General features: G+C 38.9%; 1 protein-coding gene across 2 annotated transcripts in view; it reads left to right on the top strand.

The window, feature by feature from the left end:
• LOC140165886 (uncharacterized) overlaps positions 1 to 3821 on the top strand; it is a 34790-nt gene extending 30969 nt beyond the window's left edge. For both annotated transcript variants that reach the window (XM_072189231.1, XM_072189230.1), the window contains one exon: positions 3053 to 3821. In XM_072189231.1, coding sequence (XP_072045332.1) covers positions 3053 to 3099 — 47 coding nt within the window. In that variant the 3' untranslated portion in view covers positions 3100 to 3821. The remainder of the gene's footprint in view (positions 1 to 3052) is intronic.
• Positions 3822 to 17501: the final 13680 nt, after the last annotated feature.

The following is a 17501-nucleotide window of genomic DNA, read 5'->3' as shown; positions in this document are numbered from 1 at the left end:
CATGAAGCAAAGACACAAGCAACAGACAAAACTTAATGGAGGAGGCTTACTCAGAAGGGACACAACGTCCTGTGCAGTTATGTAAGTTAAGTTTGTTCTTGCTATATTTGCTAGAAATGCAGCTTGGGTTGTCGAGGTAGGCATGCTCTCAAATATAATATCACTCGATGTGCACTTCTCAACTCTTCTACGTTACTCTGCCTGCTTTTTGGATGTATTGCTTCCATAGCCATCAAATACAACGATTTCAGCATAAGACCCAAGGCACTCTTAGGGGGTTTGCGCATCAGTCCATCTTCAAACAGAGAGGGTGGCTGAGGAGCGAGTTCATATGCCAGAAATGCCTCCATCTCAGTGCTGCTGTTTAGCACCAAGGTGATTCTATTAAATAAGACTTGGATTCACTTCTGACGGTGTCCTTTGATCCCATTGTTGTTTCATTTCGGCGTAGTGAAACATTTGTGAACTTCTTGTCCTTCATATCTGGTGGTGCCTTTACTACCAATTTCAACAGCTCTGTCAAAGTTTACAGATTCACCTGCTACGATCCATGTTCACACATTATTATGTTTTGATGGATCCAATTGTGTGTGAAAATATTGGATCCAACACATAATAATGATAAAATTGGATGCTTTACGCCCAATATTTATTGGTCTCGTCCAATATTTTAAAACTCATAGCTCGACCAATAAATATGGGCTCAATCGATCCAATTTTATATCAGACACGAGCTGATTAGCCTCATAACCAGCAAATGGTAGATGAGCATTTAACCATCCTTCAAAAATTCCGCAATCCTTGGTGTCTCTTACCTGTGAATTCTGCCGTAGATCTTTGCGTTGCTCTGATGTGCCAGTGTGAACTCCAGTGAACTGTTCCAATGTGTCACAGATAGGAGCACAATGAGCAAGAGCATGAACCTACTTGGTCAACGTGATGTCTGCAATGCCCTATCCATGTGTCATTCCTCCTGTTTTCAGTGTCCGCATCTAGAACTGCTCTATGGTCTGGTCTGAGAAGTTGCCCCCCCCAAAAAAAAAAATGTTGGGTTTCGGATGCTTGCAAGGGTTGAATCATCATCTTAATATGGATTTATTAAGATTCCTCATATCTCAAAACATATGTTTAGATACCTTACTTGTGTTTCTAGCTAGTATGGTTTGGAAATTATGATAATAACATGAAAATGGCGGCCATATTGGACGCCATCTTGGATTTTGAAAAACGCCAACAGTGGATTTGCGGGGACTTTTTATCAGTGATATTACACATGTTACTACACCTATATCTGGAAAAAAAACAGCTTGTTACAAAAAATGTCCATCTAAATACTATTGGCCTAAAAAAGCTGGAGCATCAAGTTTGCAAAAGGATGCCCAAAAGTGTAGCACGAGTTACCATGGAATTGCCCTTAAGAACATAAAGTTTAAAAAAATGCGACACCATTCGGCGCGAAGCTCTTGTTGATAGCTGATTGATCTCATCGAAGTCATACATGTACCATTAGATCAAGTGTGCTATATTGTCAAAGATATGAAGTGATAGAAGGTAAAGACGCCTGCTATGCTGTCACCAGCCTAATTCAACCTTTACCTGGAGCTTGTTATCATGGTTATGAAAGATTTACAACAACTTGATACAGGTGCCAAGATGTATGATGTAAGGATCAACAACTTCCACAACGCGGATGACACCACCCTGTTGGATATGCTTTTTGATAAGCTCCAATTGTTAAGATGAATTGGATGAGCATGTATGCAATGGAGATTGGAGATCAACAGTCCAGGTCTGGATCTCCAAAAGACACTATACAGTCTGGTCCCACCATGACCAAGACTAAGATGTACAAATTGCAACATGTGGATCAAGTTCTTGGACCCTCACAACATCTATTAAGCTCACTCCGCTCCATACGTGGTGTATCATTGACAGATGGGATGATAAAAGAGGAGGTTATCGTGCCTGCAATCCAGGAAAAAAATAGCTGGCACACTTGCACTAAACAATTGAAATGCGTGCCCTATCAAAATTGGAGAGGCGACTGAAATAAGCATGCAATTATGTGAAGTACAGACCCCCCCCCCCTATATCTCACCCTTCTTCACTCCCCATCTTTCAATGTTGGAGGGTCTCACGGACAACATGGCTTGGTCCAACATTGAATTGGGGAAGCGGGGCAGGCAAAGTGTGCCAACTTTATTTTCCTGGATTGCAACTTAATATGACAACGTCTCACATGGTTTGACCATGATTAGCAAATAGATTACCAAACCAAGTCTATCACCAGGATTCCACACACCCAAGAGGAAGAGCCCGTCCATCACCTCGTTGGAAGGAGCAAATACAACAGGATTCTCAGCTCCTCGGCCATCGGCAAGGCAGAACGGGGGCAGAACAGCTTGCAAACAACGGACATGAATGCCCGGGGGGCACTGTCACCATATTTGTTTACGAACATTATGCTCTGTCACTCGAAGACCTTTGCCATCTGATTTGTCACCCAAAGACCCTTTGAACAGCAACTTTCATTTATCATAGATTTCGTTTCTAATTTTGAAAAAGAGAAGAAGAAATTTTGAAGCCATTTAGAGCTCTCACCCAAAGGTTCCATTTAAAAACAAAATCATGTTCTCATCCAATGACCCCAATTTTTTTTATATTTTGCTTTCACCGAATGACAAAATCATGCTCTCACCCAATGACCCCATATTTTTTACATTTTGCTCTCACCGAATGCCCTTGCAGCGAAAATGTCAGCCCTACACCTATATCCATTTCATATTGAAGTGCCCGGGCATGACTGGAGGCGGCGCGGCGCTTTCAGATGAAAGCCACGGATCAACAGGCCCTGCGCCTGTAAGTCAAAGACGACCCCACACACACCCCCACACCCCGCCACCACCACCACACACCCCACATTTGCTGCATACTTATGCCAAATTTGGGTGATCATTATGTTTTCATTATAACATACAATAACATTTCTTCTTCATTATAGTATACAATAATATTTCATATTCAGTAGTATTTTTTTCTTTTATTTGTACAGGTCACCAGCCTGGATATGACCTTGAAGACTTCTGCATTGGTCTCTAAATTATTGCTACAATAAAAAATTATAATAAAAGTATGCATATAGAAGTAGAAGCAGGGAGATAAATAAGAATAATTCACTGGTGTCTGCAATTTTCATTATTGCTTGTTACTCGGGAAGGATAAGTTGCAGATAGGTCAAACTATCCATTTCGGAATACATGTGACCTGAGAAATGTTTGACGCCTTTGTCAACTTTGACATTGAAATTCTCGATAAATTAAAATACCGAAATAGATTTTTCATCGTGTGTAAACAATCTAAAAAGGGGTGAAAGTATATGGGTGGTAAAAATTTTAAACGGAGTGAACTTATTCCCGTCGAAAAGGGAATGTATTCTTAAGAATTGATACCCGCCTGTAAAGCCCCCAAAAAGTTTTACCTTCTTGCTTGTTACTCGGGAAAGATAAGTTGCAGATACGTCAAACTATACATTTTCGGAATATATGTGACCTGAGAAATGTTTTACCCCTTTGTCAACTTTGACATTGAAATTCTCGAATTACCAAAGGGTGACAATTTTATACTAACCAAATCTTATTTTTACCCCCCATAGACTAATAATAACTAAAACAAGACACTCCCTAACTGGCAACCCCCCAAGATTATTCTTAATTATAAATTTAACATTGTTATGATTGTACCTCATCTCAACCCAATTTAACATTGTTATGATTGTACCTCATCTCAACCCAATTTAACATTGTTATGATTGTACCTCATATCTCAACCCTATGTCCCGAGTCACACCACTCTTCGCCATACATACATTCTCCCAGCCGCATTTCCCTAACATAATATGAAATTAAAAAAAACTTACATTGTCAGAGGCACCGGCGGGGCTCGAACCCACGCTGCTGCACTGCGCCGCTATCACATATACCATAACACCAGCGCCTTAGACCGCTCGGCGACGAAAACTTGATAATGTCATCGTGAAAATTTAAACATATAATATTAATAAATCACAACTTCATTACTTCAACATACCATGTGACAAGCAAAGACATTAAACGTATCATATTTTGGAATTGTATCTGCTTAAAACATTAATGCGTATTATAAAAGAGCTACCATTATTTATATTGTTAAATTCTCAAGCGCATAGAGACCATTAATACGAGCGGCCTATGATACATACAAAATACATAAAATCGATTTCGATTTCGGTCACGTGCCCTGCTGTGGTTTCCCGCAAGTTGGCGGAAGTTGTATTACGAACTGCATCCGAACTCCATTTTGAAGTAAATGCTTTTAACAAGGCATTGGATTGTTCCAGTTTGCATTCAAAATCCACATTAGACCCCTAATTTTATTTATGAAATCAAAAGATTAGATTATCATAACAACAAAGCGTTAATCTTGTGTGGAGTCTAATGTAAAATTTACATAAAAAATTTACCGTTTTAACAGAATTTATTTTCACTTCACTTAAAATGGCATATATAAGATTGAAATAAATTCTATACTAGATCAAATTTGACGCAAGTTGTTATCAAAAATTGTTATGATAGATGTACAGTTAATATTCATATATTCCATTACCTATCTGATTGTACAGTTTTTACACAGAAAATATTTATTTGAAAAACCTGCCACTCGGCTTTTTCCGGAAAGGTCACAGGGCTGCCGTGACCTGTGCAATTATTACAAATTTCTTATTCTAACAGCAAGCGTTTCTAAAATGCAGTATGGCGAAATGTGGTGTAGTCCCGAGTCAATTTCAAGAAAAGCTGTTACTATCTTGTTTTAAATGTATAGAGGCCTTGCATGTGACGTATCATCCCGTAAATATGGCGGACTACTCAAATGCATTCAACAAAAGCATGATTGCAATCTACCGTGACAGTTCGTCTCACACACATAACCCTGCACTACGATCAAATAGGTTGATGACAACATTTGATTGAATGGACTGCACTCCGCCATATCTACGGTGAAGGACACCGGTTCAAATCCTTTGTTTGGAGCCAATCGATAATTTCATGCAGGGCCTCTATTAGAGACCGCTAATTGTCTTGTTTGTCGTCCTCCTGAAGCTAGCATAAGTGTTGGTCTCGATCCCAGTCGGCTTAGGTCCTTGGTCTCGATCCCAGTCGGCTTGTGGTCCTTGGTCTCGATCCCAGTCGGCTTGCGGTCCTTGGTCTCGATCCCAGTCGGCTTGTGCTCCTTGGTCTCGATCCCAGTCGGCTTTAGGGTCCTTGGTCTCGATCCCAGTCGGTTTGTGGTCCTTGGTCTCGATCCCAGTCGGCTTGTGGTCTCGATCCCAGTCGGCTTATGGTCCTTGGTCTCGATCCCAGTCGGCTTGTGCTCCTTGGTCTCGATCCCAGTCGGCTTGTGGTCCTTGGTCTCGATCCCAGTCGGCTTTGTGGTCCTTGTGGTCTCGATCCCAGTCGGCTTGTGGTCCTTGGTCTCGATCCCAGTCGGCTTGTGGTCCTTGGTCTCGATCCCAGTCGGCTTTAGGTCCTTGGACCTCGATCCCAGTCGGCTTGTGGTCCTTGGTCTCGATCCCAGTCGGCTTAGGGTCCTTGGTCTCGATCCCAGTCGGCTTGTGGTCCTTGGCTTGTGGTCCTTGGTCTCGATCCCAGTCGGCTTGTGCTCCTTGGTCTCGATCCCAGTCGGCTTGTGGTCCTTGGTCTCGATCCCAGTCGGCTTGTGGTCCTTGGTCTCGATCCCAGTCGGCTTGTGCTCCTTGGTCTCGATCCCAGTCGGCTTGTGGTCCTTGGTCTCGATCCCAGTCGGCTTGTGGTCCTTGGTCTCGATCCCAGTCGGCTTGTGGTCCTTGGTCTCGATCCCAGTCGGCTTATCCTTGGTCTCGATCCCAGTCGGCTTGTGCTCCTTGGTCTCGATCCCAGTCGGCTTGTGCTCCTTGGTCTCGATCCCAGTCGGCTTGTGCTCCTTGGTCTCGATCCCAGTCGGCTTGTGCTCCTTGGTCTCGATCCCAGTCGGCTTGTGGTCCTTGGTCTCGATCCCAGTCGGCTTGTGCTCATTCGTGACGAATGTGTCTTATTATAGTCTATTATATCTCTTTGTAAACTTTGTAAACAATTATTTAAAAAAATACTATGATTGAAGACCGAATTAAATAGACTATTAGTTTGTGTTTGATGTCCTGTTAAGGGATGGGGTATGAACGTGTGGACAGTATTTTTTGTGGGACATTAGAGCACATCAGACATATCGAATTGCATTCTGAAAACGAGGAATGTCCTTCTGATATCAAATAATTTTGATGTATATAATACACATTTTGGCAAATCATTAAAAATAGATATTTTTGATATTTGAGAGTACTCAAAGTAAACTTTATAAATCTGATGATTTATACTTAAAGTGTATGTAGGTGGGATGATGACCTTTTGTATTGTAGATATGGATTTTTTCCCAAAACACCCAAAAAATTAGGTCTTTTGGGGAAAAAATCCATATCTTTAATTGAAAGGTCAAAATTTTCAATTGATCGTCGGCTTTTCCTCCCAGCTACACACACTTTAAGAATATATCATTAGATGTATAAAACTGTTATAATATCAAAATGTGAAAAATATCAAATTTTAATAATTTGTCATAAAATTTGTATTATATCGCGTCGCGTCTTTGCATGACGTCAGACGCAAACTAGTCTTTTTAATTCGGTCTTCAATTATATAAGCATACCGTATACATAGTAGGCCTGCTAAAACTAATTTCTGTGAGTGTTTACCTCATCCAACTTGCCATCTCAAAATGGCTCGTTCTTAAAGTTGTAACACTTCACTGTAAAAACGGTTAATTTGATTAAAAACTTTCTAAACGTATCTTTGTATTCGACGACACTTTATGAATGAACAAAGTTCGAAATTGGACGGAAAAGCTGTATTAGAATATCATAATAAATTTACATGCACATTCTGTCACGCAAAAACGAATTTTGTGAAATAAAGTAATTGTTGATAAAAATTATTTTCCGTTTTTAATCTATTTGTGTTTAATGAATCTCCCGTTCAGCTAACTGGGAATCTCTGCAGTACTTTGCGCGTCACATTGCAAGGTAATTTGACGTTCAGATTACTTCGAGGTGAGGCTTAGTTTTCAGCTGCCATTTGCGCTATCTTCATGCGATGAAACTGTGAAAATCAAAATAATTGAAAACAATCTATAAATATTGTTTTGTTTTAGTATCTTGTATTAATATACATGGCCGTGTGTCCTGAACTCGCCACCCTTAGCGTTACATGACAAATATTATGAATTTTTACACCAACTGGGTTTCTAATTAGATTATCTCGACAATCATCAGCCCTAAACTAGCAAAAGTATACATTTTTGGAAAGCTGAAGGCATAAGAAATATATACATTTCAACTTATTATAGAGGGTGACCTGCAAGTTATACAGGGTGGAATAAAAATTTTGATAAAAAATGGGTCACTCAATGCATTGCTTATTACCAACTTACAGTAATAAACTGGAAGTAAACAACATTCATTTGGTTAGAGGATATGGAGAGCCAACTGACTTTGGAAGAACCAAAATCACAGCTGTTTGGTAATCTAGGAATATAGGGTGTCCCAAAGTATGTTAGATTTTTTTACAATTCAACATATTTTGAACCTAAACATTTTCCCCCTAAACATACAGAAAAAATATGTCCATATTTAGATTCCCCGTCAAATTTCCCTTCAGAAAATCTATACTTTGACTATGATAGGATAAGTAATTAAAATTTTACAGTAACTTTTAGATTTTGAAGACATCTGCATTACTTACTACAGTGTTTAATATGACAACGGGTAGTTTTGTATGGAAAAGTTTGTATTTCTAGACTAAACCAATCATAAATTATTAAAAACAATTAGTAGAATTGTTTTTGCACAAGATGTAGGTTTTAAAAGTCAAACCCCCGAGTGTTCCTCATAACATTTTTTTTTTCAATTTTATGTCATTAAATGAAAGAGCACACTTATATTGTCTATTATACTAGCTTCATTTCAATGAGCAATGGTCAACAATACTCTTTAAATTGCAAACTTGCTTGTTGTAGAGCATACTGCAGTTACTGTCCGTTTTCCTATACACAATACACAGTGCTCTTACCATTGACGCGTGACCTCTACAAATAGCGTACGTTAGAAGTATGGGGATTTGCCTAGTTAACGTCGCTGTGTGAAAAATAACCGGCCAATATTAAAAGTACTCTTCTAAAGTCAGTCTAGAAAATATAGTTTTGTAACATGTCCTAAATTTTTAGCTAATTTAGATGTTTGGAAATATTCGTACTTTGGTGTTTTAGTGTATGTTATAGGTAATAGTACATTGCCTAGTTAACGTAGCTGTGTGAAAAATAACCGGCCAATATTAAAAGTACTCTTCTAAATTTCTAGAAAATATAGTTTTGTAACATATGCGTACTTTGGTGTTTTAGGAAGGATATGTAAACGATAACACCAAAAAATATAAAGAAATTATTTCCAAACCGTGTTATTTCTAAACCGTGGCAAACCACCATGCTTCTCATTTTCAAGAACGCTGGTTAACAATAAGCACGTATTGTCTCATTTCGTAAACAAAAGCCCACACAGAATTATTGTTCTCTAGCGCTCGCTTTATAATCGTTCACCCAACTGAAACTATAATCCCAGCTCATTGCTCCATTGTACGTGTAAAGCAGAAACATATGTTGTGTGCATTTAACCAGAGAAGATATGATTTAATCAGTTGAGCTGTTTTCAATGAGTGTTATCTTGGTTTAATAGCTTTTAATGGGGTTTAAGTCCTGCAAAGGTCGTGGTGAATTCTACTGTAGACATGACTGCATCATGGTACAATTCGTCGGCCGCATCACATACTGACGTATTTGCAAAATACGCATTTCGAGAAAATCGAAGTTGAAAATTTAGAGATTTTCATTTGCTTCATAATCTTGATTAAAACATTATTGTCGATTAAAACCAGGTTAGCAGTAAAGCGAATATACTATATTTTCAATATAATTCACTTATTACTATCAGAGCATAACTTATTCTGCAAAAAACAATATTAAATAAAATACGTCACTATGTGAAAAGGACTAATGACAATTTCGCTGTTCAAATGACAAATACGTCGCGCAAATACGTCAGTATGTGAAACAGTTGCGCAAATACGTCAGTATGTGAAAAGGACAAAACAGCGATTTTATCGTGTAATGACAAAGTCGCGCAAATACGTCGCGCAAATACGTCAGTATGTGAAACGGCAAATCCTTCAAATTGCAGATACGACATACTGGGCTTGCGCAGTATAGGTGATCGGCAAATACGTCGTTATGTGATACAGACATTTCAAGGTTTTGTAAATACGTCAAAATTAAATTAATTAATATCTTACTAATTAAGCTACTTTGAGGCATGGTTTTTGGTGAATATATAGAGTAGAACATAACAAACTAATATACCAATTTTCTCAAAAATTTTAAAAATGTCGAATACGTCAGTATGTGATACGGCCGACGAATTCTATGATCAATTTTATTATGTTAACTCTTTTCATGTAATGCGTTCGGTTTGTGAAGGCTTTCCAGATTATCGTAATTACATCTTATCAGGAGGATGCGAGTTCATAAGGGCAATATCGGGGACCGTAAGGTCATGACGTCACATTCGATGCGAAGAGATGGGGTCCAACCAACAGCCATTTTGTTCATTATAACGAATGGTTCGTGTTCTAACTAATTCCAGTGGTCGGTCTGTGGCTAGTAAGGAATCGTCTTTGACCATGAGCAGGTCTGGCTGGTCAGGAAGATATTTAATATCCCGAATTTATAATATGCCTACCAGTTCGATCGTACATGTATTTGATGGGAATTCATACTATCAAATCTATTTTCGGTGATATACCTAGTTACAGTTTCACGCTGCTATGTTGCTGTTATGCAGCATTTCATCAAACATGATACAAAATACAAACATAATACAAAAACAAGGACAGACACACAGAGAAAGTTTGTCCTCTTACCTAATCCCTTAAGCCATTATGTACGATTTCCATCCATACAAACAATATGCAAAGACATGTACTGTGGGACAGACACCCACACGGACAGTTTGTCCTCTTACCAAATATCCCTTTGAAGCTATAGTACAATGTCCATCCAATACAAACAATATGCAAAGACATAAACTGTAGGACAGACACCAATACAGATAGTTTATCCTCTAAGCAAATATCATTTTGAGACAATGACGTTAGATTTTCATCCAATACAAAGAATATACAAAAACAAGGACAGACACACACACACACACACACCCCCACACAGACAATCTGTCCTCTTACCAAATATCTCTTTGAAGCCATGACCTAAGATTTCCATCCAATTCAAACAATATAAAAAGACAAAGACAAGAACAGTCACCCACATAGACAGTTTGTCCTCTTTTCAAATGTGGCCATACACTACGAATGAGCCGTAAAGTCGGCAAATTGTATTCTGAGCTACAGTGTAAAATGTGCGTGAAGGTCGTATTCATAAGTACCTCAATTTGTTGCGACATGTTTCTCATTTGATAGCGTTTACACCAATCAATAATCCTATTGCTGTAGGGGATAATTATCTTCTACCTATTTCTATAAAATCCTTAAATAGTTCTATTTTTTGTTTGCTTTGGCTAAATCCTGTTCAAGTGGTGGGTTACAAAGCATTGTATTTTGTCTAGGAATGTTAACAACAATTAACAATGAGCATGATGAGAGGGCATTCCTGAACCTCGTTGACTTGGGAATGATTTGAAATGACCAGTAATTATGACTGTGTGATATTTATTACCAGCAATGTGGAAAAAGGGACACACGTAGAACCGAAAAAGGTACCATTTTGTTGAAGGAGCAGAGTTCAACAAACCATAACTCCGCTTCTGGATATCATTTGAAGTCAATGATATACCATTTTAAAGCTTATGATATATATTTTCTAAACACGAAATAAAACAAAATTGACCGGGGCCAAAATGCTTAAACATGTTTAAACTTCCATAATTTCATGTTTAAGACAACGACAAGGACAGACATCCACATAGACAGTTTGTCCTCTTTCTAAATATCCAATACAGACTCTTTGTCTTCTTACCAAATACCCCTTTAATAGAGTTATATATTTTTCTCTACAACAGTGTGTATATTTTCCATGCTTAAACATGTTTAAACTTCCATAATTTGACATGTTTTTCAATGGGTAAAGGGACTTTTTTCTTCCATAACTTCCAAAAGTCCTTATTTAACCATACCAAAATATTGATCATTTCCCCTTTAACCACTTGGTCCATGTATGCTACTTCGTCCTTCGGCCATATGGTCCATTTGCCTTTTCGTCCTTTACTAACTATATAAGTCTTTTACCATGATTTGGTCAAGTGCGCAAATCACTGGTCCAAATGACAATCACCTTCTTGTGACGTCCCCGCTACCTCCATAGGCTCTTAAGTAAAGATTTGCCAGCGCTAAGGTTCGCTATCTCTAACAATGCAATCCTAGGCTATCCTATAATGTTCGCTAGTTCGAAAACTGAAGGCACATTCTCCGATAAAGTGTCCAAAAAGCCAAATCTGTGTCGCCCATAGTTTCAAGTCGTATTCAGACTTGTTTTGTCAGAAAGAAATGACTTTTATTAATATAACTAATACTTAGGAGTTGCTTTTTAAAATGTGTGGGGCTAGAGGTTGTAACATGCCTAGAAAGTATAAAACAATAAAGCTGATTATGTATATCCATTGTTTTCCTCCATGTCGCCAGCAAAGGTGCGTTCCGTATAATGTGTCCCTGTTCGCTGTACATGCGCGCATAATAATGGATTATAGGTACTTTTCAATAGCTGGTATCATGCCCTAATTATAAAGTATAAAACATCACAACGCAAGTTATTAAATTTTTCCAACAGGTCTTTGAGACTATGTCGCCAATATTGTTCACAGATACGTTACCATATTTCTAATGGATAGCAATCTGTCAAAATAACTACCTATATGAATTCATTGAATAGATTCATCAGGTTTGTTCAGTAAATAAACATTTTGGATTTTTTGTTTGACAAAACCAAGTGAATACTCACTACAATATTTCGTCCTACTCGTCGGAGGACTTCATCAGGTATGACTGATATGGTCATCTGATCCACTTTCCCGGCAAACAAGTTTGAGTGGTTTCCGGTGTTCCTTAGTCTCTTTTGCAGACTTCAGTAGTGGATCATAGACGTGACTTAAGAGGTATGTGCCCTCCTCTCTGTTTAGGGTCTTGGTGCCCCGTCGCCTTATTTCCATTGCTTCCCGCACTTCTCTAGACCTTTATCGTGTTCCCGTCCAAGGATCTTAGATTCTTCCCAGTCTATAACGTGGTTTGCCCGTGCAACGTGATCTGAAATTGCTGATTTTGTTTGTTCCATTTCGGATGTCCTTCGTTCAGAGCGGGTGTACTTTTCTCACCCGCCTTTTGACTTCTGCCTGGTGTTCAGCTAACCTGGTACCTAACATGCGTGAAGTTTCTCCTACATAGTAGATTACACCGACTCACTTGGTTACCAAACATCCAAAGCGCTAGCCGACTTACTCAATCCGCTCATCGGAAACACTGAGCACCATGTTAAAAATTCCAAAGACTTGGCAGAAGAGCTCAGTGGAGTTTTCATTGAAGAACATGAAATTTTTAACTCTCACGATGTAGTGTCGCTTTTTACAAATACACCTATCAAAGAAGCCCTCGGCATTGTTAAACAAAGACTGATTGAAGATAAAGATCTTAAGAAGCGCACAAAACTTGAAGTCGACGACATAATGGAGCTGCTTGAATTCATATTAACAACAACCTACTTTGAATTTCGGGGCACCATTTATAGGCAACGCTTTGGTGCCGCGATGGGCAGCCCAGTTAGCCCCATCATAGCCAACTTTTTCATGGAATTCCTAGAGCAGCAGGCCATTGCGACTGCCCCATTAGAGTTTAAGCCACGGTATTGGCGGCGCTATGTCGACGACGTGCTAGAGATAGTAAAAGAAGGACAAGTGCAAAACTTAACCGACCATCTGAACACCATAGATGAAACTGAGAGCATAAAATTTACTTTTGAAGAAGAGAAAAATGGCCAAATCCCATTTTTAGATACACTCATTGTTAGGAAACCAGACGGATCAGTTAAGCTATTAGTGTACCGCAAACCAACGCACACTGATCAGTACCTTAATTTCAAATCAGAACATCCTCTCCACCAAAAAATGGGTGTGATCAGAACGTTATTCGATCGCATGAACTCTGTAGTAACAGAAACGGAAGACAGAACCCAAGAAGAAGAGCGTGTACGTGCAGCCTTAAAAACTTGTGGCTACCCAGATTGGGCGATGGACAGAGTCAAAACCAAATGCATAATAAAAACAAAGATGCTGAAAATCAAGATCAAAGAAAAGTAAGACCACTGAGGAAAAGAGCAAGGGGATGGTGGTCATCCCGTACGTCAGCGGCCTTTCGGAGCGTATCCAAAGAGTCCTCAAGAAACACAAAGTTGACACGGCTATGAAACCCCACCGCACCCTCAGGCAAATTTTAGTACATCCAAAAGACAAACGGGAGAAAGCAAAAACCGGTAACTGCATATATGAAATTGGTTGCAAAAATTGTGACCTCAGTTATGTAGGAGAAACTTCACGCATGTTAGGTACCAGGTTAGCTGAACACCAGGCAGAAGTCAAAAAGGCGGGTGAGAAAAAGTACACCCGCTCTGAACGAAGGACATCCGAAATGGAACAAACAAAATCAGCAATTTCAGATCACGTTGCACGGGCAAACCACGTTATAGACTGGGAAGAATCTAAGATCCTTGGACGGGAACACGATAAAAGGTCTAGAGAAGTGCGGGAAGCAATGGAAATAAGGCGACGGGGCACCAAGACCCTAAACAGAGAGGAGGGCACATACCTCTTAAGTCACGTCTATGATCCACTACTGAAGTCTGCAAAAGAGACTAAGGAACACCGGAAACCACTCAAACTTGTTTGCCGGGAAAGTGGATCAGATGACCATATCAGTCATACCTGATGAAGTCCTCCGACGAGTAGGACGAAATATTGTAGTGAGTATTCACTTGGTTTTGTCAAACAAAAAATCCAAAATGTTTACCTATATGAATGTTCTCATATGTGATGGATCAAGCAGGCTCCATAGTTATATTATATATGTGGTATATAACACAATGGTTTCAAAGTAAAAAAAATCAGGTATATTAATGGCAAAAAATCCTGACGTTACGTTCATGTCGTCACAGATACGTTACCTAAATTCTACTCCCCTCGGAAAAAACGCTGTAATAAATGAAGCCAAATACCATACCAGACTTTAGTACATTGGGTGATGACTGATCAATATGAGTATTAAGTCGGTAAGTTTTTACACTTGCAAGATTAAGACAAAGGTGTGAAAGGGCTTCACAGATACGTTACCACTGATACGTTACCACCAATGTGTACAAGTAATATTGCTCAAAAATGAAGTATTGTTGAAAAATCACCCATGCATTGTTTTGTGCTCTGAAACTATTAAAGTTTACGATTCTGAATGATTTTCATGAATTCTTCGTGGTTGGAATTTTGCAATTACCGAGACCAAACTTGAACGCTTTATCGGAGAATGAGCCTGAAAAGGGTTTGATATTACCAGACTTGTAGTACTCGTACAGTCGTACCAGACGAACTTGAATCCCAATCATAGCTATCGAATGGATGCCTAGTGCTGTTTAGTTTCTGTAATAATTATTATTACATTTATTTATTCATTCCTTTCTTTTCCTTTCTCTGCACTTTTATTCTTAGTCCTACATTTTATCACTCCATCGCTCTCCTTCTCCCTCTCGACCTTCTACCTCCCTCCCTCTTTCTTTTTTTTTTTTTTTTTTCTTTCTTCCCACTCGATCTCCCTTCCGCTTCCCATCTTTTCACCCCTCCCTCACTTTCCTCTAGTTTTTAAATGGAAATTTGTTAGATTATAAAACATTTGACGTCATTGAATAGTCCTATAACCGAGATAACCAAATATACTGCGAAATATTTAATAGATAAAAAGTGACAGAGATGGACATGGACACATACCTGGCAGTTCCGGCACGTTGTTACGGGTGATCGATCAGCAATTCTATTCAATTTATTTCAATGGTGAGCCTAAATTAAGAAGGGTAGTAAATAACTGTACGCCGACCGCTAAAGTGCGATATTTTTGTGTTTGCGACGACTCAATCACACCCGTGGGCTGTATGGGAACAAAAGGTACCACTTGTTCAAGTAGGCACTTTCACATGACTTTCTTTTGATCGATTATTGGCAGTAACCTGCCTTGAAAAGCGTTAATAAGCTGTCAGATCAGTTACCGATTTAATGGCGGAATCCCTTTGTCCTGAAAAAGGTATCAATTTATGAATAACTTGTCGGCAAATCGAATCGGCATCAAAGGAACAATGTGTTACGTAATCTGTTGTATTAGGTTCATCTGGATTGTCAATAGTTTCATCACACTGGCAACCTTGCTTCTTCTTCTTTCTTGCTGTCGTTGGCGGCGCTAGAAGCTGGTCGAAAAATAATATTTGGTAGGAAATAGTTCACTTCGTCTCATTACGCGCAAAGAAGACGGATCAATTTACTTGTGAACCACAAAAAGACTCATACGGACCAGTACTTGCACTTCACATCTCGCCATCAATTAGAACATAAAATCAGTGTTGTGAATACGCTCATGGACAGGAAAGAAAAAGTAGTCACAGAACCAGCGGACACGGTTATCGAAGAGGGGACAAAACATGCGCTGAAGCAATGCGGATACCCTGATTAAGCCTTCAACAAGAAACGCAAGGACAAGACCGGTCAGCAGAAAAAGTCAAAACAGAAAAGCGAAACGAACAGGAAAAGTCGGTTGGTCGTGGTTCCTTTTGTTGAAGGATTGTCACACAAAGTCAGGAGGATTTTTAACAAGCACGATGTTGCGACAGCCTTCAAACCGCACAAAACAATTCGCAATATTTTAGTTCACCCCAAGGACAAACGGGACATATCGCAAACCTCGGACTGTATTTATGAAATTTGCACAAATTGTTACAAGATCTACATTTGCGAAACTTCACGATTGTTTGGAATACATCTCAAAGAACATCAAGGAGAAGCAGAGAAGGCAGCACTTGGGATACATACTCGGTCACAGAGAAAACAATCGCTCACATAAGTAAATAAATCTGCTATTACAGACCACGTTGCGCAAAACAACCATGTCATAAGTTAGGAGCACGCTAATATTAGATCAAGGGAGGCCAACAGGAACAAAAGACAGATTAGAGAGGCAATTTGGATCAGGGGACGAGGGCGAAACACCATGAACAGAGACGAAGAACTATTTCTTACTGGAATATATTCGACCAGCTTCTAGCGCCGCCACGGCAGCAACTTCAGGAAAGAAGAAGCAAGGTCGCCATTCTGATGAATTGCTGCACAGCAGCATGTAACAAGGTATGTCACCAACAAAAATAGATTTGATAGTATGAATTCCCATCAAATAGTGTTGCGTAATCTATTTCCCTCCATGTTTATACAAGCTCCATGGTACAAAAACTATTGTATAGTCACGTGTATGATCCTCTCCTAGCTGATAATACACCCTCTTCAGTCGGGATAGTTCAACCGGAAGTAAGGGTCAACGTACATCATTCTGATGATGCCTACCAACCATGATAGGTGAAACAGTCAATATAGAGTTAAATTAAAAGAAGAATTCTTTTATATCACTATTGTTTAGTTGGTTCTCTGTGTGTTGCTGAGGACACCCCAGCAAACACAAAAAATATTCTTAAAACGTTAAAAAGGTGTTATAAATACATTTTGGTTTTATTCAAAACGTTTTAATAACATTTAAATGTCGTGTTATACAAAGGTCATGAAAAACGTTTTAAAATGTTTAATATACAAAACACTACAGCAACATTTACAAAATGTTATTGAAAAATAATTTTGGCAAATATTTTGTCAACTCTTAAATAGCGTTATGTCAGAATATTTTGGACGAGTTTTCAAAAATGTTTTGGAACGTTATTAAAACGCCTTGTACCCTTTATATAACCCGACAATAAAACGTTTTTTGTAAAACATTTTGTGTTTGCTAGGACGCTCTATAATCTTCTATGTCTGTCTTTATAGATATCAGTACTCTTGTCAGTAGTTGTGTTGAGTGATGTCATCACCACCTTTGAAGCTCTTCCAAATGGCAATGACATTATTCCTTTGTTAAAATGCAAGTACGATTATTGCATCCAAAATAAAATGTGAAAATTATCATGATTATGTGAAATCTAAACTTTCAATTCATCGTTAGGCCTTTGGATAAGTTGAATTACGTGTGTTCTTGAAATGCCCTAAAAATCAAATAAATAAACAT

This window comes from Amphiura filiformis, chromosome 12 (assembly GCF_039555335.1).
Source record: "Amphiura filiformis chromosome 12, Afil_fr2py, whole genome shotgun sequence".
In the NCBI taxonomy this organism is placed as follows: Eukaryota; Metazoa; Echinodermata; class Ophiuroidea; order Amphilepidida; family Amphiuridae; genus Amphiura; species Amphiura filiformis.
This window is presented reverse-complemented; position numbering and strand designations above follow the sequence as displayed.